Consider the following 22,194-nt stretch of genomic DNA (forward strand, 5'->3'; position numbering starts at 1 on the left):
AGTTTAAGCTTTAACTTTCATGCTACCCAGTAAGAAATTTGATAATATGCTATACTTCATCTTGGTTTACTATATGGTATTCCATTGTACAGCAAATGTATTGTAGGATTCCATTTATATGAAGTACAAAAACAGACAAAAGTCATTTATGCTATTAAAAGTCAGGATAGTGGTTACCCTTGATAGAGAGGTGATGACTAAGAGTGGGCACAAATTCAGCAAATAGTATCGTATGAATAAATCACATTTTTTTTTTTTTTTACTTTAAGTTCTGGGATGCATATGCAGAACGTGCAGGTTTGTTACATAGGTATACATGTGCCATGATGGTTTGCTGCACCTGTCAACCTGTCATCTAGGTTTTAAGCCCTGCAAGCATTAGGTATTTGTCCTAATGCTCTCCCTCCCCTTGCCCCCCACCCCTCAACAGGCCCCAGTGTGTGATGTTCCCCTCCCTGTGTCCGTGTGTTCTCATTGTTCAACTCCCACTTATGAGTGAGAACATGCAGTGTTTGATTTTCTGTTCCTGTGTTAGTTTGCTGAGAATGATGGCTTCTAGCTTCATTTATGTCCCAAATAAACCACATCTTATTTATCTATTTTACTATTCATAAGCATTGAGCAGTGTCATTAATACAAAAAAAAACCCAAAGTATTATATAGGTACTCATATGTACACAAGCAATACTCATATGCATTTACATATACACAGCATTTTAAAGCTTTTTATTGAAGCATAATTTACATACACAGAGATGCATATATCAATAGTACAGCTCAATGAATTTTCACAAACTGAACACACCAGTACCCAGCTCAAGAAACAACACTACCAGCTCCGCAGAAGCCGATTGGTGTTCTCTCCTAGTCATCAGCTCTCTCTCAAGGGTAACCACTATCCTGACTTTGAATAGCATCAATGACTTTTGTCTGTTTCTGTACTTCATATAAATGGAGTCCTGCAATTGTACGTCTCCCTTTTTTCACTTAGCATATTTGTAAGGTTCATATATTTTACTGCATTTGGAAGCAGATTGTTCACTCTTAGTGTGGTAGAATGTACTCTGTTGTATGAATATACCTCCAATTATTTATCTATTTTACTGTTTATGACCATTTGGGTTGTTTCCCGGTTGGGGGTTATTTATGAATAGGGTTGCTCTGAGTGATTTAATAGTCTTTTGGCACACATGTGACATTGGTATATTCCTAAGCATGGAACTGCTGGGCCATAGGGTTTTCATATGTTTAACTTTAACAGATACTGCCAGTTTTCCAAAGTGGTTGTACTATATACCTAGCATTTGACTTCTTGAGGAATCATTCTAAGAAGGGCATTTCAGCATAACCATTAAGAGAACAGGTTTTGGAGTCACTCAGATCAAATTTAGCTTATGACTAAGGAGTGCAGTCACCTTGGATAATATGCTTAACTTTAAGCCTCAGTTTACTCAACTGTAAAATAGGAATAAAACCTTTCTCAAAATTTATGAGAATTAAATGAGATATTATTGTAACGCAGTTAGAACAGTGCCTGAAACATAACAAATGCTTAGCTTATTATATGGCAGTTATTAATCGTTAGCAATTAAAACACAGGCAAAATGGAGAATTAGAAACAAATATGGGCAATATAATCCAGAAACAATTTTAATTGTATGATGGAAGAAATCTACGAAACTCTGACCCAAAAGGCATTGCTAATTCCAGGAGGATTATACTTGGATCCTGAACATTATCCCAAAATGCGTTTGCAAATTACCCTCACCAGAGGCAAGGTTCTTGGATGCAGCGTATTACCATCCATTTTTTTTCCAGTTATTACTCTTTAAAGACAGGACTGCCAAGGGCTACTCTAGAAAGTCACTAATATAATACCTTTTATTATATTTCCCAATTTCACACCTTCCTCAACCCAATCCCCAAAGTTGTTGAAAAGTGACTGTAATTGCATCATTAGTTCCTAGCTTTCCTGGAATCTTATCTAAGACAACTTTCACATCCCCCAAAACCCTAAAAATAAGCTCAGATTTTTGCTTTAAATTGCAAAGAACTTGCTTTATTTTGTAGGATGAGCTTCATAACCTCAGCGTGGATTTCAGCAGCTGCCGGAAACAGCACTCTAGAAGTTAACACAGGTACGCTCCGTACTGAGGCACTGTTTTAGCTAACTGCTCTAGGGACAGCAGGCTCAGTCCTCTTAGGTAAGTAATTTTGGAAGGTGGCACTGTGTTCCTAATAAATTGAATCAGATCCCGTAGGTTAGTCACTATTCTTAAGAAATAAAGCATGAAATCAACTTGAAGTCATCTGTTGAGAAGGCCGTGGATAGACCTGAAAAGGAACATTTTGAACATTTAATTGAACCTCTTTGATTTACTGAAGAAAAAACTAGTCATTTAAAAGTCTTGCCTAAGGTCAAATGTTTTGTTTCCTGGACTGGCATAAAGCTCATCTGTCACAGTCGGGTGGATGTTCCTTTCTGTTCCTGGCAACTTGCCCCCCACTGTCCCCCCAACCCCATCTCCCCATCAGATTTCATAAAGATCCAGACCTGGGATTCAGAAATGGGGAAGCTGAAGGAGTGTGACCTAAAACAAGAGAAAGACAAACTATTAAATTGTTATTAGGAATTATAAGACGAGAGAGGCTTGCCTGCTAGAACGTCAAGAAGAAGTATCTTTTCTGTTTTGTACATCGCTGTATTCCCAGCACCTACAACTGTGCCTGCTAAGCCTGGTAAGGCCTAATAATTGTTAAATGAAAAACAATCAATCACTCAATCATAGATATGTCAGATTGTGAGAGAAAACACGTCCTTACTGTTTTCTCTACCACCCTCATTCCAGTAACACTAAAATGTGCACATTTGTATTCTAAAGAGGTGAAATCATATACACAGCGCTCTAGCACGGTGCCTGGCCCATTGTGAGTAATTAATACATGTCAGTGTATTTTCCTTTTCTTCCTCCACAAGTATGGGCTACTAGGGAGGAAGGAGGGTTGGTGCCGTGGTGTTTATGTGCCTGGACATTAAGTGAAGCGTATCCAAGAAGCTGCTGAGAGCGGGCTGTCGGTGTCTTTCCGATCCTATAGATCAATTCCAGTGCCCTGAAAAACGCACAGCTATTTTACCCAGAGAGGCTGGTTGCTTTTGTTGATCGATTCTCGGCTGCAGTCAGCTCTTTAATACAACTTTTTATAAGCATCAGCCACATTGCGGCGGAAGGAGGGGCTGCGGTGGAAAAAGCAGGGAAACCGCCCCCCACTCCCAAAAAGTAAAGGAAGCCCGCGGGGCAGGGACTGCGGTTTGCCGGTCCAACGGGTCCTCGAGCTGGGGCGGCGGTCCCGGCCCCTCCAGCCCCGCCCCTCGCCCGCGGCCGCCTCCGAGGTTCAAGTTCGGTCCCCGGCTGTTAGGCCTCGCGCTTCCGGATCTGAAGCCGCCCGTGCGTCCCAAGGTCCCCCGCTGGAAGACAAGGCGGGGATCCCATGGGTCATCTGGGCGCGGGGTCACTCGGCCACGCACTGTGGTGCCACGTGGGGGAAAAGTTTCCAACTCTGCCAGTTGGTGCTCCCATTGCGCCCAGGCGGAGCAAAGGCCCGCGCTTTGGCACCCGCTCCCCGTTCTGTCTCCTCCAGTCGCGCCCCCTCCCAGGGACGCCCCCCTTGTGCCCTTCTCTGAATTCCCTTCTCCCCTCGCAGCACAGGTCGCCAAGGGTAAACACCCTTGGGGGCTGGTGGGGTTTCCCGAGAAGGCGTCCTCGGGCCGGGCCGGCCAGGGGTAGAGGATCCAGGGACAAGTGTCCCGAGGAGGATGTGGGGGGCGCGCGCGGGAAGTGGCCTGGGAGCAGGGGCCCGCACGCGTCCCCGCTGCGACAGGCGGGATCCTCCGGCGGCTTCCACGCCCTGGCGCGCCAACTCTGCCCCGCCGCGGCCGACCCCACGCGGGCGGCCCCCTCCACGCCCCCGCCCCCGCCCCCCTCACAGCTCCCCACCGCCCCCAGTGCGCAGGCCCGGCCGCCCCAGCGCGCATGCCCTGGGCTCGCGAGCGCGGCCAGCCCCCAGCCTTTTGCTTTCTACACACTCTACAACTGGGGAGGGGGCGGGGGAGGAGGGAGCCCAGCCGTCCACGTGATCCCGCCGGCCGGGACCGCGGGGGCGGGAGCGCGCGCCGAGAGAGGCGCGGGGCGGGCGGGTGTGCGGGAGCGCGCGCACACGAGCGAGCGAGCGAGCGAGCGGCCGGGCGGGCGCGGGGCTGGGCTGAGGCGGGCGGCGGCGGCGGCGGTGGGCTGGCCGCGGAGGGGGAGGAGCGGGAGCTGCGCGAGGCAGGCGGGCGGGCGGAGGATGGGGCAGTGCCCGGGCTCCCGCTGCAGCCGCCCGGGGACACGCCGTGCACCCTCCGGCTCGGGGCTTTCTCGGCGGCGGCGGCAGCAGCAGCAGCAGCAGCGTTAGCGGCGGCGGCGAGAGCAGCGTTCCCGGCTGCGCTTCTCCCTCAGGCGGGGCGGCGAGAGAAGCGGCGGCGGCGGCGGCACCGGTGTCTCTCCCGCTGGAGATTTCTTTCTGCTTTCCTCATCGACTGACTGACTCACCCCCTCCCTTTTTTGAGGAAGGGTGACCTCTTCTCTGGGACTGGAAAAAATATTTTTGTGAGGAGGGGGGCGGGTGGCAGCGACAAGGTTTGCTTCTTCTCTTCTTTCATCTCCCTCTCCTCCCCCCTCGAAGACCGAAAAGCAAACCCCACAACTGCTCCAGCAGCATCCTCCTTCCCTTCCTCCGCCTCCCTTCTCCTCCGCCGCTCGCAGTTTCGCCCTCTCCTCCGCTAATGATTGCATTATTATGCTCCCCTCTCTGGGGGGTCTCGCCCCTCTTGGGTCGCTCCGGAGCCCCGGCCTTCCCCGGCTGCATTTCTTAAAAATTTGGGAGCCTGGGAGTGAGTTTTCTCCGAGGCGTGTTTGATAGGCGGCGGGGGTGTTTTCCTGCGCGAGGGGCGGGTGAAGTTCGTTGCCCCCACTTTTCCCGCGACCTTTTTCGGACCTGATTTTGGATCGGGTTGAGGGGGGCGCGGGCGTTTTCGGGGGGCGGGGGGCGCGGCGGAGAATGGCCGCGGGGAGGGCTCCCCGGAGCCTCCCAGTCTCTTGATCAAAGCATTCCGCTATTCTGATTTATTGCCTGCTTGGTGAGTTATTTTTTTTCCTCTAAAGGAGACCTGTGTGTTCAGCCATTACTTTGCTCGGCGCTGCTCCCAGGCATCTCCGACCCTCGGTGCTGTGGGGAGCCCCACACTTGGGCTCCTCGCCTCTCGCCCTCGCTCCCCGTCCCTCCTCCCCTCTCTCCGCCCCTTCCCCCTTTTCTTTCTCCTCTCTTTCTTCCCCTCTCTCCCTTCTTTCGGCCGCCGTCTCCCCCGCGCCCTCCTCGGGGCGGAGGGAAGCCGTGAAGGGGGAGGGAGGGCTCGGTGTCAATTTTTTTTTTGTGTGGCCGCGGCCGTAGCCTGTGGCGGGCGAGCGGGGAGACCCCGGCGCAGCAGAGCCATGGATGGCCCGACGCGGGGCCATGGACTCCGCAAAAAGCGGCGGTCGCGGTCGCAGCGAGACCGGGAGAGGCGCTCCCGGGGCGGGCTGGGGGCCGGCGCGGCCAGCGGCGGCGGGGCTGGCCGGACCCGGGCGCTCTCACTCGCCTCGTCGTCGGGCTCCGACAAGGAAGACAATGGGAAGCCCCCGTCCTCCGCCCCGTCCCGGCCCAGACCCCCGCGGAGGAAGCGGAGAGAGTCCACCTCGGCCGAAGAGGACATCATTGATGGATTTGCCATGACCAGCTTTGTCACTTTTGAAGCGCTGGAGGTAAGGGGGACCCCCTCCCCCCGGGTTCCCTTTATGCACGACTCCACTCGGCTGCGCCCGTCTCTCCTGTCTCCCCCGCCGCGCTCCGGGCTGTCTGTCTGTCTGTATGTTTGTCTAGGCTGAGGTCTTATTGTTGGTGGGGGGAGCTGGGGGCGCGGGCAGACAGGCAGCAGGAGGGAGTCGCAAAGCCGTGCCTGGTCTCCTCGTTTCCTCGTTTCCTCGCTCGCCTTTCCCCTGCGCCCCCTCCCTGCACCCCCTCCACAGCAGATGGGCAGAAAGAAAGGGGTTCGGGCATCACAACAATGCGCCCCCTCTCCACGGAGAGCTCTGCCCCCACTCCTTCCTTCTCTCCCTCCCCAATCATGGCTTCTTGGCTGGTGGAAGTCTCTTTGCTGGGTTTGGGGCGCCTGTGGACGGTTCTCTGTGTGCTTTCTACAGAGTCATATGTTCGTGTGTGTGTGTGTGTGTGTGTGTGTGTGTGTCTGTGTAGTATATACCTTTCCCGGGTGTCCTAGGGACCGGAGACTGATGGGGTTTTGTGATTTCTTTGCGCCTCCCCCCATTACCCCCCCTATATTCTTTTTTCTTTTTTTTTTTTTGGTGAAGCTGGGGAAGGGGGCGTTTTCTCCTGGTTAGGAGAAAGGAGGGAGGAGGGGAGAGAAGAGGGAAGGGTGGAATAGCTCTCTGTATTCTGTATGGGGCTCTCTGTATTCTGTATGTACAGAAAGGGTTAATTATAATATTATCTATACACATACATAGGCACATGTGTGTGTGTACATGAGCAATTTAGTTAAAGGACAGAAAAAGGTACACCAGGGAAGACTGGTGGGAGGGAAGAATAAAATCCTAGCTGCTATCTGAAGGGCTTGTCACCAATTGTCCCTCTCCCTTTGCTTTTTTGTGTTTTCTTTTTTTTTCTTTCTAAGTGATTGGCTTTGTGTATGTCTGTGTGTGTGTGTCTTTCTTTATTCCTTGGGCACCTGCAGCGTTGATTTTCAAATGCACATTTTCCTCCTGGCCAACTGGCTCCTAGGGTAGGGGGAAAGGGAAAAGGGAGGGAGGGGGAGACTGTCCAGGGTTAGGGGGAAACTGTCTTTGCCTGAACCTATCTCGTTTGGTGTGGTATTGGTCATTGGCCTCTATAAATTTAACCGCCTTCTTTCCTCCCGCACCTCCCTGTCCCCACCCCCCACACACCATGCACACACACACAGAAGGCTTTGAGATTCTGCAGAGTTGGTGCACCTTTCTTAAGCACAAAACCAAGATACGGTTTATAGTTGGCTTATAGTGTTTCATGAACCTGATGTGATGGTTTGAGGTTCCTGAAGGAAACTTTTCCCTTTCCATTTTTTTTTTTTTTTTTTTGCTGTTATTATGGTATTGTTTCAAATGCTCAGATGCAAGCTTTTTTAATGACAGCTTAAATCTCACATACAGTAACTGTACAGGTTTAGATTGCCGGTTCTGTTTATGTGTTTGGGTGTCAGGTTTAAATGTTTTTTTCAAAGGAAGGCTTCCTATCGGTGTTGTCCTTTTCTGTTTGAACTGCTTTTGGTTGGGCTGCTAGTGGTGATGGTGGTGGATGGTGGCCAGTGGTTGGGAGTAAGGGAGGTACTGGTGGTGGTGGTGGTGGCAGAGGTGGTGGTGATGGTGATGTTGGTGGTATTGGTGGTGGTCATAGATTTTGATGTTAGTGATTGAATCAGTTACCCTCTGGTTCTAGAATTGGTGCTTTATTGGCCAAAATTTTGAGTGTTGAGGTTCACCACTTATTAGAATAATTCCAACTGTGGCTTTAAGTTTGCCAAGGTGGGTGGTTACCATACAGTGTGACCTCTTTCTGTCTCTCTCTCTTGCTTTGACATAGGAGTTGAAATGGCAGCATGTTCCTATTAGAACATGCTGCTTGGAATTTGGTTCATCATTGCTGTCTGTGGTTGGTTTTGGAAAGTACTTGTAAGAGCTGGTTACAAGTGGTTCTGCTTTCTGCATGGTTATCCTGAGCTGTGGTGTGGCCCCTCTGAGTAATCAAGAGGGGCCACTGGATTCCCACGAACATTTTTGGAGGACAAGTAGGGATATATGTATGTATATATATGTCTCAGTTATGCAGTTCTTTTTGATGGTTTTATTTTTAACAAATAGATATTTGACTGGGCTTGTGATATATATCTATTTATTTGGCCTTTGCGAGAAAATGTGCTCATTTTGATTTATTTTGTGCCTAAAAAACTTGTAATTTTAAAAGAAGACCAAGTTCAAAATGTACAGTTAATACCGTTTCTTTCTTTGCTCTGATTATTTTTTTCTGCTACTTTTCTAAATTCAAAATCCAAGTTATTTTGGTTAGCTGAATACTATGCCACCTTCATATCTAAATATCATATGTCTATGTGTAGGTATAAAAGGTCTGACTTTTAAAAAAGTTTACTTAAAATTCTGTAGAAAAAATTAAACATACAGAAGTAGACAGAACACCCAACATCCAAGTTTGAGAACTACCAACTCATATCTCATCTTGTATTTTCCATATTTCATCTATTTCCTCTCCCACATATGATCTCATCCATATATCTCATACAGAAATACTTCTGTATGAATCCGTAAACCATAATGACTCCAAAAATCCTCAGACCCCACCAAAACCCCCACAGCAGTATTATTACACTTAAATAAATGTATAACAGTTCATTAATATCAAATATCCTGTCAGTGTTTATATTTTAAGAGGCCCAACTGTGTAGGGAAGCCGTAAATACATTTGTCAGATTAAAAACACAGAATGGGAAATAGAAATCATCATATATGTCTGGTTCTTTGGCAAAAGGTAGTTTTGTTGGCTGTGTGCTATCACATCGTGTCCATGCTGGATGGTCAGAACATATGTGTGTAGTGTTTGTTGAATTAAAACCTCTGGTGGTCCACTCTATTCAGTCTGGAAGATTTATTGAACTATCACCAAGAAATGTGAGGGCTTATTGGGAACAGGCAACTAAACTATGAGCTTGGACAAAAATGTGTGTTGGGGGAGTGTTTGTAAAAGTTAAGAATTATTATAGATGCTAAGAGTTATCCTAAATACGTAGTATGTTTTCGGACCTTGTGTTTAGAAATGAAATCAGTTGTCACCACATGTCATTAAGGCTGCTGCTGGTATGATATTGTGAAAAGAAACCAGAAATATTGGCTTGCACAGCTAGGTTTATAGCTTGTGCTAGTTCAGAGCAATAGCTGGCAAACAGTGGAGTAGCATACTTTGTGTGTTAATGGACACATTATTTGACTCCATGATTTTGTTCTGAGTAGCTGATTTTGGACTTCTCTTTTAAAAAAGAGGCTCCTAACTCATTATGAAATGTGCTAATATAAATAGTTACAGTTCAACTGATTTTACTGATACTGGAGTAAAAGTGATAACTTGCCTAATGAGAACCTGCATTTTTATCTTGATTATTTTTTGCTGTTGTTGGATTCTTTATTGAGATGATGAAAGCTTTAGGGGTAGTTTGACAAGTCTCACATTTTATAGGCAGTGAAACTGGCTGAGATAGTTTCATATTCACAGGGACACTTGTCTTGAGTAATTGTGCCCTGAAGTTCAAGTGTATGATTATGAAGAGCCTCATGATAGAAGATAAGAGGGTAGGCGAGGAGGCTAAAGTTGAACGTGGTGTTCTTTTCATTATGCAGTTGAGAAGCAGAATTAACATTGGTATATAGTATATTTGTTTGGATATTCTTCGAGTGACAGGATGAGAGCAAAAATCCCCAGATAAGATGTCTAGTTTTCTTAAAAAGTGGCTTTTAGCAAACAGTATAAATGGGAATGTTGGGGTCCTACTACCATCAGTGTGTCCTGATGTGTCAGATAGTGTTGGCTTTCTGCTATTTGGGTTTCTTTTCTGTATTGTCTCTATTAGGAAGCTACGTGAGTACCATGGCTGAAAACTTGACTTTGCAAATCCATTATTTTTCCTCATTCCTCTTTTGTGCACTGTGTTCTTAGGGCAGCCTCCTTTTGTACAGCTGACCAAGGGAAGCTAAGATGAAATTTGTGGAATTAGCAGAAAAGAGCCCAGCTGGAGCTTTATAGGGTTATGAAAGTAAAGGAAGACTCATTTCTAGTGGTTAGAGCATCAAACCAAGACTTTGATGCGGTCTTCACTTCCTGGCTCTGTTTCAGGGCTTACCCCACAATCAGTAGCATAAGTGGGCTGTACAGAATTTGGTGTACTTACAACATGCCGTGTTAATAGGCTCCAACAATTTATTATGGTCAAATCACTTTAGTTGTTTAAAAAACGTTAGTTACGTGCCTTCTATCAGTCAGCGGATATTTATGGAGTGCTTAATATGTGCAAGGCACTAAGAATATAGAGAAACGAAACATAAATCTAGCGTTTTGAAAAAGTATGTAGTTTAGTTGATAAATTAAAGCCAGCACCTATGAAATAATTTTGAAACAGGTACTTGAATGCCTGATATCAACTAAGCGCCATAGGCTTTTAGAGACAGGCTAGTGAGATGGGCTGAAGTGTTCAAGAAGGCTTCATGGTGGGGGGATGGGACCTAGAAGGGTGATGTGATTTGGATATATGGGGAAGGAGTTGGAGCTAGGGAGAGCATTCTCAAGGAATAATGAAGAAGGCACAGGAACAGGATGCTACGTGGTTAGGACTTCGGGGCAAGGAAAGGCTGGTGGAAATGAGTACAAAGGTAAGTAAAGAGTGCTTGTTAGTGGGGCAGGAGACCTGTGGAGACCCACATTCCAGGCTTGGCCTGCCTAACTAGTGTGGCCTTTGAAAGTTAACTTTCTAAAAGCATCATTTCCTTTATTCATTAGTGGAGAGGTTTAAACTAGTTTAGAGTAAAGCTTCTCAAGCTGGAAGGGAACATAGCTTTACAGGATGTTCATAAATCGTTTTTTAGTCTGAAACAGAGTGATCTACCACCAAATAGTTTCTGAAACTTGATGGGCTAGACAAAATTAAATGGATGCCATGTTCTGTCAGAATTAAAAGTCTATTGTGTGAATGTGAATTTTGAATATCAGAGAAGGCAATGTATTGTGCCTAATTTCCTAAATCCGTTTTTACCACAGAGCACTTTTATTCTCTGCATTGTAATCTGTAATCCAGTATGGGAAATACTAGAAAGGATCCAAAAAAGTCCCTCCAGATCTTGGAATTCGGTGATCTCTGAATCTGGGGTGAGTGGGCTGATGGTAGACGACTTGGAAAACCAGGCACAGAAGCTTGTAGTCGGTGCGTGGGAGCTGCTTCTTAAGCAGGAGAGGCAAGGGGAGTGAAAGTGAGGAAGATGTAAACAGTGAGGGAGACTAGTCCATGTCTTTTCCTGCTCCTCTTTCCTGCCTGACATCTGCCTTTTTACTGATTGTTACCAACCCCACCAGGAGGTGAATATTGGTGAGTGGTTCTCATTAATAGCTCTTTCATTGTGATAATACTAGCCCAATTCTGATGCCACCAAGCTGCCCTTCAGCCAATGTTTTATCCTCTTTGTCCCTTCTAGTTTCATGTGTTGCTGCTCTTTAGCAACCTGTAAAAAAAGGTTGGCTGAGAAAGGAGGTTGACATTGATGTTAAAACAACAATTTCAAATTATCTGCCTTTGGCTTGCTGTATATGAAGTGGTAGTTCAAAAAAGGGTCAGAACCTCTCTTTTGCTGTTACATAGCCAGGAAAGCTGTAGAACTGTGTTTCTGTTGCATTTTTCACTTTCTTTTTTGGAAGACTTGGCCATGGGACTGTAAAATAAATGGGTCAGTTCCAGCATTTGACTTCTGAAAGTGTGCATAGCTTTAGGATCTGAGAAGGGATGGGAGAATTTGGAGGAAAGGAAGGGTATGAATAGTGTGTGTGGTTATGAATTCAAGTATTTTACTGTACTTACTGAGTTTCATTATTTTACTTTATAAGGCAGAGCATCACTTGAGGAGTATTTATGTGAGATGTGGTTGAACGTTGTGATATGATTCCATGCAGCTTGTGTTAACTGTGGAGATTGACTAATTGCACTTTTTTTTGGAATTGGAATATAAATGAATCCGTGAATTTAAAAAATGAATTGTGAGGTTAGGAATTGAGCCTTTGATCCTCTCTGAGAGTAGTGTTCTATAGTTCTCACTGTTGAAAAAGGGTTAAGGAAACAGAACAGTAAACATGATTCAAGGAGTGTTGAAGGTGATAGATTCTGAGACTCTTCTACACCACAGTTTTATGTATTGTCAAAGATAAATGATGATTATTTAGTTTTAAAGAATGTTAGGATTAGAAATAAGGTCCCCAGATGGACACAACAATAGTTGAGGCTAGCTATTAAGGAATAATTTAGGTCTTAAGAGCTATGAGATTTGGAAGCCTTTGGACGAGAAGGTCTGTGGCATTTCGGGTGTGTGTGTGTGTGTGTGTGTGTGTGTGTGTGTGTGCACGCACAGGGTGAAGGATGGTGAGTTAGTGGCTTTACATTTTATTTTATTTTACCCCTATCCTGTATAGTAGTCATAATATACTAAATGCAGCCTAACTTTGTAAAAGTGCTTCATGCTGTTTTTTTTCTCCTCAAGAAGCAACTTTTTTTTTCTTTCAGAATTAGGATTAAACCCAATATGCTGCAGATGTAGGATAAAGAACCTAGTAATGGGATAGCAGCTATTAATTTTAGAAAGTTCTGAAAAGATTCAGGTAGATTTGAAAACTCAGATCATCGAAGTTTAGAAGAGCAATATGATAATAAATTTGGTAAAACTTGAGACAGGAGAGGATCAAAAATAATGAGTGAGCTGGGGCAGAACTGTTTTCTCTTATATAATCAGAACCTGTTCCATGAATGTAGACTTTTTTCCTCTCTGGAATGTGGAGAGGACATAGAATTTAAGATTGGTGAGACCCTAAGTGTGTCTTGTTTCTTCCAAATCTGAGCTCTGTTCTCCTTCATTTCTCTAACACAATTGCAGAGTAATGATAGTTTCTATTATAGCTTTGTATCTGTTGGTATGCAGTCAATACATATTGTGAGGTCACAAAGAATAGGCCTTTTTTATGCTGTTAGTATGAGGAGGGGAGGAGTGGATTTTCTAGAATTTGACTAGACAAGTACAGGCTTCTATGTCTTAGTCCTGTTCAGGTCTCTGATTCCATCCATTGCAAGGGGCTCTTGACCCTGAAATCATATGAATTGGTGCCTTCTTTGAAGGTGTTTATTTCACATATTAGTGTATGTGGCTTTCTTAGGGTCCAGTTAGATTCCCTGCTCACCTGCTGCCAATCTCCCTCCTTTCCTCCTTTTCTCTCTCCTTCGTATCCTTCTTCCTTTCCTCTCTTTCTTTACTGAGGTAGAGCTATCAAAATTATGAATGCTGTTAATAAAAGGTAATGCATTTAGGACATTGTGTATGAAACACAGAAATTCAAAAATTTTTAAATTTCATTATTTGAACTGTGACAATCTGCTTGAGGAACTCTAATTTAGCTCTCTGAAGGTGAATTGCTTGCCACAGCTTTCTTGGCCGTTACAGCTCACTTTTCTAATTTCTCAGCTTATATCTGAATTCTAGTTAGTTTGTTTGCCGGAGCAAACCTTATAAATGATCAACTACATACAAATATTTTTAAAATGACTTAACTGTCATTTTAGCTTGCCACAATACCTCTCGGTGCCATACCCCCTTGTTACCTCTGGAGCCCTGGAAAACCCATGTGCAGTAAAATGGAGTCACAAGAGAAAAGCCCACAGTTTGTAAGTAATGGAAAATTGCTAATGCAAGTTGGGATCCGTTTTTGGCAGAAAGTCTTTAAATTGAAAGTATTGTGTGGCTGCTATTAACGGAAGCACAGCCTGCAAATATAGATTGTGACTCTTGGTTACATGGGTGAAATCTGCTATTTTCTTTCTTTTATTTTTATTTTTTTGAGACAACGTCTTACTTTGGTTGCCCAGGCTGGAGTGCAGTGGTATGATCATGGCTCACTGCAGCCCTGGCCTTCCTGGGCTCAGGTGATATTCCCACCTCAGCTTCCCAAGTGCTGGGACTACAGGTGCACGCCAGCATGCCCAGCTAATTATGTATTTTTTGTAGAGATAGAGTTTTGCCATGTTGCCCAGGCTGGTTTCAAACTCCTGGGCTCAAGCAATCCACCCTCCTCAGCCTCCCACACTGCTGGGATTACAGACGTGAGGCACTGCACCTGGCAAGAAATCTGATATTTTCAAACTGTGGGTAAGTTCTAAACCTGAGACTGAGTTTTAGTCATTGCCAGGGACAAGTTGTGATGACACCTGAGGGATCTCATTTTCCTTGTTGTCCCCACACCTACCCTCGTTTGCAGCACAAAACCTCATTTTAAGTTTTTGTAAAGTTTCTGATGGCAGTAATATTTTAAAACTTAAAAAGAGGAATTAAGAGATTACAGTCGTCTCATATTGTTAAGTATTTCTTAGTTGTTATATTGAAGTAGACTTCTTTTTTCTTGTTTTCTTCTAGATCTCTTTGTTCCGTTATACTTGTTGGCTAAAGGTTGCTGGTTAAATGTTGTTTAGCGAAATGTTCTATAGTTAAAATCTTTACAAAGAAAAAAAGAATGAAGATGTAGATAGCACAATAATTGAACATTAGATTATTACTTGTTTTCTAGCCACATGATAGAAATTCCAGTGACTCCCACCCATTCAGTCTGTACATGTTCAGTTGGCAAAGAGAATGGAAGTCTGGACTGTGCTTTTCTAAGAAATGATCTTATATAGTTGAAATTATACTTTCACTGGAGCAAAAAGGGAAACAAGCATTTGATAAGTGTGTCTTACTGCATATTGTGGTCTGCTCCCTCATTTGTTACGGTGGTCACTATGACTGCTTGAAAATTACAGTTTTGAGATTAATATGCAGAGCTAAATCTTTAGGAGGTATCCTAAAGTTAGGACCTAAACTTTTTCATAGCAGCCTTTTGATCCATTTTATTCCAGCCATTGCTAGTTGATGTGCTTTCTAAGCCATGTGGCATCAGAGGCACAGATGTTGTCTTTAGGGATGTAGTTCTACCTCTCATTTTGCAAATGAAAACACAGCCCACAGGGGTTAATTGACCTGTTCAAGATCACACTGGGAGTTAGAGGCTCTCACTGTTAACCTATGAATCTAGGAGACTGCTTCTTGTAAGTTAGTACTGGGGAGTCCCAAGGATTGGGAACCTTGGAAGGAGATTTTTAAAAACAAAAAGTCTTACTACAAATGTGGAGGAGCACCCATGATTGTAAAGCTTCCCATTTCAGCTAAGAAATGTTCTGATTTACACAATATCAAGAACCTTTAAAAAGCGTTGTTCTCTCCCTGCACTCTCTCCCAGTATATCATCCTGAAATTAGTTGGCCTTTCTCTGTAGGTACACTCATCGTTTTTAAACACTGCCCCCCACCTCCCTTTTATAAGGATGTAAAATAAAAAAATAAATATTAGGGTGGTTTCTCATCATTGAATGTCCAGTGGAAAGATAAAATAATTATTTGGATGTAAGATGACCTTAATGTGGCCCATGTAAAATTTTTAACATAATTTCTTTGTGTAAAATATTTTCTTTAGCCTAGCAATCCGTGGAAACTCAGAGCAACTTCATAACATTGGTAGCAGGATGTATGGAGTGAGTGAACTTTGGAGTATAGTGGAGTTGAAGGCTCAACCAAAATTTTCTTCGGAGGAAATACTCAAAATATTAAATCCACATGACGTGTTGACTAAGGCTTCTTGCCTGTTCATTGTTGAACCAGAACATTTATAACAACTGTTTCTCATGTGTATGTATTCATAGCCATTCATATAATGAAGTTTTCATGGGACTGTAATAACATATCAAGATGGATGTAATTAAAACAGAAGCAGATTGACACCCTGAATTAAATGCAAACCATAAACCAGGATACCTGAGCATTGTGCCTTACGTATTTGCTGTAGGGGGCAGTCAGCCAAATATGCAAATAAAAAGACATCGATGAATCTCCCTGGGTGTGTATGTGGTTGCAGAGAACCCAACTATTTTATTAATCTTTTATCAAGCATTGTTTAGATTTGCAGCAGCCATGGAATGTATTAATTTGGCAGACCAAATAGCTTAGGATCAGAAAGTAGGAAATAATAAAGGGAAGACATGATTGATATGCTGTCCTATAAATAACACATGCGACTGACAAAGGGGCTGAGTAATCTTTAGATCTGTGCTTCATTTCATTAATGGAGTTGTTAAAACAGGATGTTTGAGTTGAACTTCAATCAGACAGGCTCTGCCTCCCATTTAAAATGCAGGCCTATCTCTAGTTACTCTCTGGACTGATATGTTGACAAAATTGGTGTAAATCGAATTTTTGTAAATTGGATCAAATGCACTAGGGGAATCTTGCTGTGAAAAATATGAGTCCTTTTTATCAACTATAGTACTCCTCCTCTCTGCAGGGAGGCTGGGATTTTGGTGGAGTGAGTCTCTTCAGATGGGCATTGCTTCTTCTGAGACAGTTTTCTGCATGTGTTCCCCGTGCTCTGTTCTCCGTGCTCCTGGAAGACAGTGACTGTGAGATTTGCATTTTCTCTTCAGGTTTTATACCACACTTGGTCGGTGCTTCCAGGAATAATTGGTGGTGATTTGAATAAGCCCGCATCATTCAGATTTCAGAGCTTGGTTTTCAAGTGCTTGCTAAGGAGGGCTCCCAGCTATGAATACGGAATATGATTTCCATATTTGTTCCATTGAGGAGTCCAGGCATGTCATAACCACTTCAGAGTCATGATTGTATCGAGACACCCTAGCTGTAATTTTTCTATATGACAGTTCAGTTTTAAAATTGTAAAGATGCCAAAAGCAGGGCTGCATTGTTATTAGGGAAGTCAGTGACATCTGTTATATCTTGTTAACCAGGGGAGGAAAATGCTTTAATCAAAACATCTAATTATGCCCTATGAACTGATGAAATATCCTTTGCTAAATTTTTGGAATTGGCCTTAATGAAAGAAGCTGGCCTCTATCAGAACTGTGAAGTAAATTTACCCTTTTTATTTGGAAAAATATTTATTCCTAACCGTAGTGACATAAGGGTATTTTAATTGTATCAGATTACTTTTATATGTGTGTTGAAAATAGTTATTTTTCAGAAGTTGTTCAAGCCAGCATCACGTTTTTGTTTTTGTGCTCTCTGACTCCCTTAGCATATGAGGCCCCCAGAGGGAGTTTGTGTTTCCAGATGTGAGCCTAGGAAGATATGTGGTGTCTTAGAGCCACTTGGGGAGGGAGCAAATGATAATTGCAGGTGAGATGCAGGGGGATAATTCAGCCTGTGTGCTGGGAGGTGCGATTTCACACCTGAATGTTGAGACCTGCTGTGTTAGACACTTGTGTTGTTTTAAAATGTTTTATTAGTCTAATATAGAAATGGACCAGATTGTTCCAGGTCACCTTCAGTTGAAAGAATATAAATGTTTTTAAATATTGAAGTATAATGTGATTCCAGAAATGATTCCTGTGTTTAAAAGTAGTTTTACATATATCTGAAAGCATTAAAAGCTGTTTAACTCAGCATGTCTATACTGCCTCTACCTCTCTTGATCATTTTTTAAAAATTGTAAATTATTTTGGCAATGTGGCTTTCCACTTTGAATCATTCAAGCTTCAAACTATCCAGTAAAACTATCCTTTTATCTGTATTTCAAACCTAGAATTAATTTTAACTATAGCTATTAGTTGTTTCCAGAATCACTGATGATGATTATAATATTAATGATAGTACATTACTGATAGTCTTAATGCTGGGATATGGATTATTTCTGAGAAATGATTAGGTCTGAGAAATGCTTTATTTCTTAGCCTTTGGGGTATTTCATCTTTCTGACATGGTTTTCCCATGTATGGAGATCCTGGGGCCCGCCTGAAGGAGTTTTTGAAGTGTTGACTGTGACACTATGGGCTTCATGTTTACTTTGAGATCTGGTGGGAAGTTAAAGTGCTATTAATTTTTCCTTGGTCTGTTTTATGCTTTGTAATGGCTTGCTGTGTGTTTTTTGGGAGTTAAGACCAGAACCTTGGAAAAGAGAGAGCCAGAGTTTTCTCCCTATATTTCTATTTTAAAACTTTTTTTTTTTTTAGACATGGTCTCGCCCTGTTGCCCAGGCTGGAGTACAGTGGCGCAGTCATGGCTCACTGCAGCCTTGACCTCCTGGGCTGAAGCGATCTTCTCACCTCAGCCTCCTGAGTAGCTGGGACCACAGGCGCGTCTCACCACGCCTGGCTAATTTATTATTTGTAGGGACGGAGTCTCCCTGTGTTGCTTAGGCTGGTCTTTACCTCCTGGGCTTAAGCGATCCTCCCATCTTGGCCTCTCAAAAGTGCTGGGATTATAGGAGTGAGCCACTGTGCCCAGCATTTTATTTCTTATGTATTGTTATTCTCTCTATATTCTCTGCCTAAATGTAACCCCTGCACTCTTTCTATATATATCCTTCTGGGGATATTTGAGGCTTTCAGAACTGTTTATTTCTTCACCCAGTAATCTATGCATAGTAGGTACTCAGTCATTGCTTATTTACAGTTGACAACAATTCCATGAAAAGAAATTTTTGAAGAGGGAGCTGCTATTTACTATTCACCTTGTGCCAGGCATTGTGCTAGCAATTTTGCATTCGTTATCCCATTGAGCACCCCATGAAGAAAAGAATAATAATCTGTTTGATAGTTGCAGAAACTGAAGCGCAGAGCCGTTAAATCAACTTGGCCAGGATCAGTATAAGAGAGGCAAGAAATGTAGCAGTTTTTGCCTGACTTGAAAGCTTGGGCTCCTTATCCCTTTACTCATTTTCATACAGATGCATTTTGTGAAAGATGGCCACATGGTCTCTGGTAGACCACATTTGTTCATTGTTGTGCTGAAAATTGTTACAAAGGATTTTCTAGGTATAATAATAGGATTTAGGGAGGGGAGAGTACTTATTGTCCAGGTCTTTATTTCCTTTGAAAAGTTGGAGCTTACAGTTAGGTTGCTGCCACTCGTACAATATATCTGTAACATATTCGTTGTTGTTTTTTCTCTGTTTCACTGTTTCTCCCTGTTATAAAATCTGACCTTTTCCGAAGTTATACTACTCAGGTAGATTTTTAAACCATTGTCAAAAGCAAGGATTCAGGCTGATGATATTGAGGGTTATTGTGTGTCAGTGTCTGTTCTAAACCCTTGCACTCATTTATCTCACTGAATTCTAAAAGTAGCTCTCTGGAACACAAATGTAAAATTGGAATGAGGACTGGCATGCCCTCACAGATTACTGTGCATATAAGCTTATATTCTGCTATAGATTCTGAAGTATTTTGTCTTGTCTGCTTTTAAACTATTCTAGGAAGCAGCACTTGTCTTGAGAATCTATTTCACAGTAAAAAAGACCTTGTTTTGAGGGCTAGGTGTATTTTTTTTTTTTTTTAAATCTATTAGGAACTCTTTTCTTTCTGGTAAAAGACCACACTAAATAGCTCTTTTTTGCTTTTCTTGATATCTGTATGTTGAAGATGCCAGGTGACAAATAGTCCATTGATTTCCTCTGTCATTGTTTCCTTTCATTATTCTAAGCAGATTTGCAGATTGTTCTCCCCCATTTCCCATTCCACCCTGTTGAGGTTTGTTTATGCTACAAAGAGTATGCTAATGAATATAACTGTTAGATTTACTTCTTAAGGAAATCCCAACTGCATTTAGAGTACTGTACATTTTTGAGAAGGCCCCTCCTCATTTCCCCTGGGCTAAGATGGGCCTCCACACAGGTCATCCTCTAAGACTTCACGATTCAGAACTGGTCCATTACCATTCATTTACAAGGAACGGGGGTTGGTATAAAGACACACACACAGAATACCCTCACTGGGCCTGAATTTTCTAAAGATTTCTAGATGAATATGAAGATCAGTCAAGTTACACACTTCTCTCAAGAGTCACTCTCCGTCTCTCTCTCTCTTTTTTTTTTTTTTTTTTTTTTTTAAGAGATGGGATCTCACTCTGTTTCCCAGGCTGGAGTGCAGCAGTAATCATAGCTCACTGCATCCTGAAATTCCTGGCCTCAAGCGATCCTCCTGCTGCAGCGTCCTGAGGACGTGCAGATGTGTGTCACCATGCCCGGCTAATTTTTAAATTTTTTTTTTGTAGAGACAGGGTCTTGCTGTGTTGCCCAGGCGTTCTCAAACTCCTGGGCTCAAGTGATCCTCCTGCCTCAGCCTCCCAGGTAGCTGGGACTGCAGGTGTGAACCACTACCCCTGCTAACTTCTTTTGGAGGGGTAGAAATGGGGTCTTGCGGTGTTACCCAGGCTGGTCTAGAACTCCTGGTCTCAAGTGCTTCTCCTGCCTTCACCTCCCAAAATGCTGGGATTACAGGTGTGGGCCACTGTGCCCATCTGAGTATCCATCTGAAGACAGGTGGCAGTTTCTTCTTGGAATCACCATGCTCTGAGACACACAGTCTTGCCTTTCTCTCTCCAACTACCTCAACAAGCACAATTGCCCCTTTGTATGTCCAGAATGGAAATACCATACTAGAATTCTGTTTTACAGATTGTAATTGTTGGGGAGACCCAAGTCAAAACATGTTCTTTGAAATTTAAATATGACTGTAAAAGGAACCACAAAGTCCAGGGCTTTAAAGGTGATCTTTTATGCTTTGATTTTATGTATTTGTAAAATACGAGTTCTATATTGACTCTAGGGCCTGTCTCAGACTGTAAACCCTTAGATAGTAACTGTGTCTTTTTAACTGTTCCTTGTATCCTTCCTTGCCCCTCTGGTGGTCTGTAATACCCCTGTTGTGATGATTTTGATTAAAGAAACATAGTGTGAAGATGGGCTGTCAGGGATGGGTGTCAGTTTCACTTCAGGGTAGTGGGTGCCATCTATTTTCTGATTACAGGTGAACATTACTTTAGCATTTTTTTTTTTTTTTTTGAGACAGAGTCTCGCTCTGTCGCCCAGGCTGGAGTGCAGTGGCGTGATCTTGGCCTGCTGCAATCTCCACCTCCTGGGTTTAAGCGATTCTCCTGCCTCAGCCTCCCAAGTAGCTGGGATTACAGGTGCCCGCCACCACACCTGGCTAATTTTTGTATTTTTAGTAGAGACAGGGTTTCTCCATGTTGGCCAGGTTGGTCTCAAACTCCTGACCTCAGGTGATCTGCCTGCCTCAGCCTCCCAAAGTGCTGGGATTATAGGTGTGAGCCACTGCATCCGGCCTATTTTAGCATTCTTGTTGTAGATTTCTACATCTACTGCCCATATTTCAGCTGTACTCTTATTTTGTTTAGTATGGTGTACCTGGGATTAGGGACAGACAAATATGTATGCTTAGCCTGATTTGGAAATTACATTGTTGAAATACAGCCCATATGGCCATTGTAAAATGGTTAGTACTGCATATAATTGCCTTTCCAATGATGTGCTTTGTCATTACTTCCATCTTCCAAGAAGCACTCCTGTAGCATGCTGACAGCAATAGCGTCATTAGAAAACATATGGACATGCAAAGGCATTAAATTGTCTTTAGTTTAAGGATTAGATTACAGTGTTAGAGGATGGGTCACCAGGCTTTCAATCGATGACTCTTGCTTAGTTCAGCACTGCTAGACTGGATGATAGAGATTTGCAAAAGTCGTATTTACTCGTCTGCTGAGTGTATTTCATATCTTCCTTGCAATTGTGAGAAGGTCCTTTAGCTGTGTTTAAGTCTCTATCACAGTATTGCAGCTAGTTGGCTTCTCAGGAGTGTTTTTTTCAACTATTCATGTCCTGTGCAGAATTCTTTTCTAGGATGCTCCCTCAACCTCTGTTTTTCTGAATGTGAGCCCAAAGCAGGCTAAGCCAGGAATTATTTTATTTGGGGGTCATTTAGATATAAAAAGAGACTAAGTGGTAGAGTCAAGAAAGTACCAGGTGGCTGCCATGTTGCCCAAATATTTCCTCCCTTGTATAGCATCTATCTCCACATGGGTCTCAAGTCCACCTCCCTTCTTCCTTTCCCCTCTTAGAAGCAATGGGATTGTTGCAGCCTAGAGGCTCAGTAGTAGGTCCTAGAGGCGGAGGGACCATGTGATAGAGCCTGGAAAGAGACCACCCCCGGAATCCTGCCCTTTGTAGTTGGATGTTTTTTCCCCCACAACTAGATAGGTTTACTATCTGGCCGTAGATGTTCTAGGGATGCAACAGTTGTGGGACTTGGTATGATTTGAGTTTTCAGGGTCCTTTTTGTAGTTGCCAGTGAATAGTAAGTGAAATTGCAGAATGGAACATCATTCATCAAATTCAATATTTCTTCTTTGGAGTTTAACAGAAATAA

At 43.4% G+C, this 22,194-nt stretch overlaps 1 protein-coding gene and 1 long non-coding RNA gene across 11 annotated transcripts in view; one reads left to right on the plus strand and one right to left on the minus strand.

Annotated features, from left to right (window-relative positions):
* Nucleotides 1–705: 705 nt before the first annotated feature.
* On the minus strand, nt 706–3,915 carry LOC129489806 (uncharacterized). The gene is made up of 3 exons (XR_008660089.2): nt 3,136–3,915; nt 2,555–2,591; nt 706–2,334 (listed from the first exon to the last, which is right to left on the minus strand). It is a non-coding gene; the product is annotated as an uncharacterized lncRNA (long non-coding RNA).
* A 319-nt stretch (nt 3,916–4,234) lies between these two features.
* Nucleotides 4,235–22,194, plus strand: part of AUTS2 (activator of transcription and developmental regulator AUTS2) — a 1,235,532-nt gene continuing 1,217,572 nt past the window's right edge. For all 10 annotated transcript variants that reach the window (XM_055292935.2, XM_055292938.2, XM_055292933.2 and 7 more), the window contains exon 1: nt 4,235–5,837. In XM_055292935.2, coding sequence (XP_055148910.1) covers nt 5,529–5,837 — 309 coding nt within the window. In that variant the 5' untranslated portion in view covers nt 4,235–5,528. The remainder of the gene's footprint in view (nt 5,838–22,194) is intronic.

Source organism: Symphalangus syndactylus, chromosome 9 (assembly GCF_028878055.3).
Source record: "Symphalangus syndactylus isolate Jambi chromosome 9, NHGRI_mSymSyn1-v2.1_pri, whole genome shotgun sequence".
Taxonomy (NCBI): Eukaryota; Metazoa; Chordata; class Mammalia; order Primates; family Hylobatidae; genus Symphalangus; species Symphalangus syndactylus.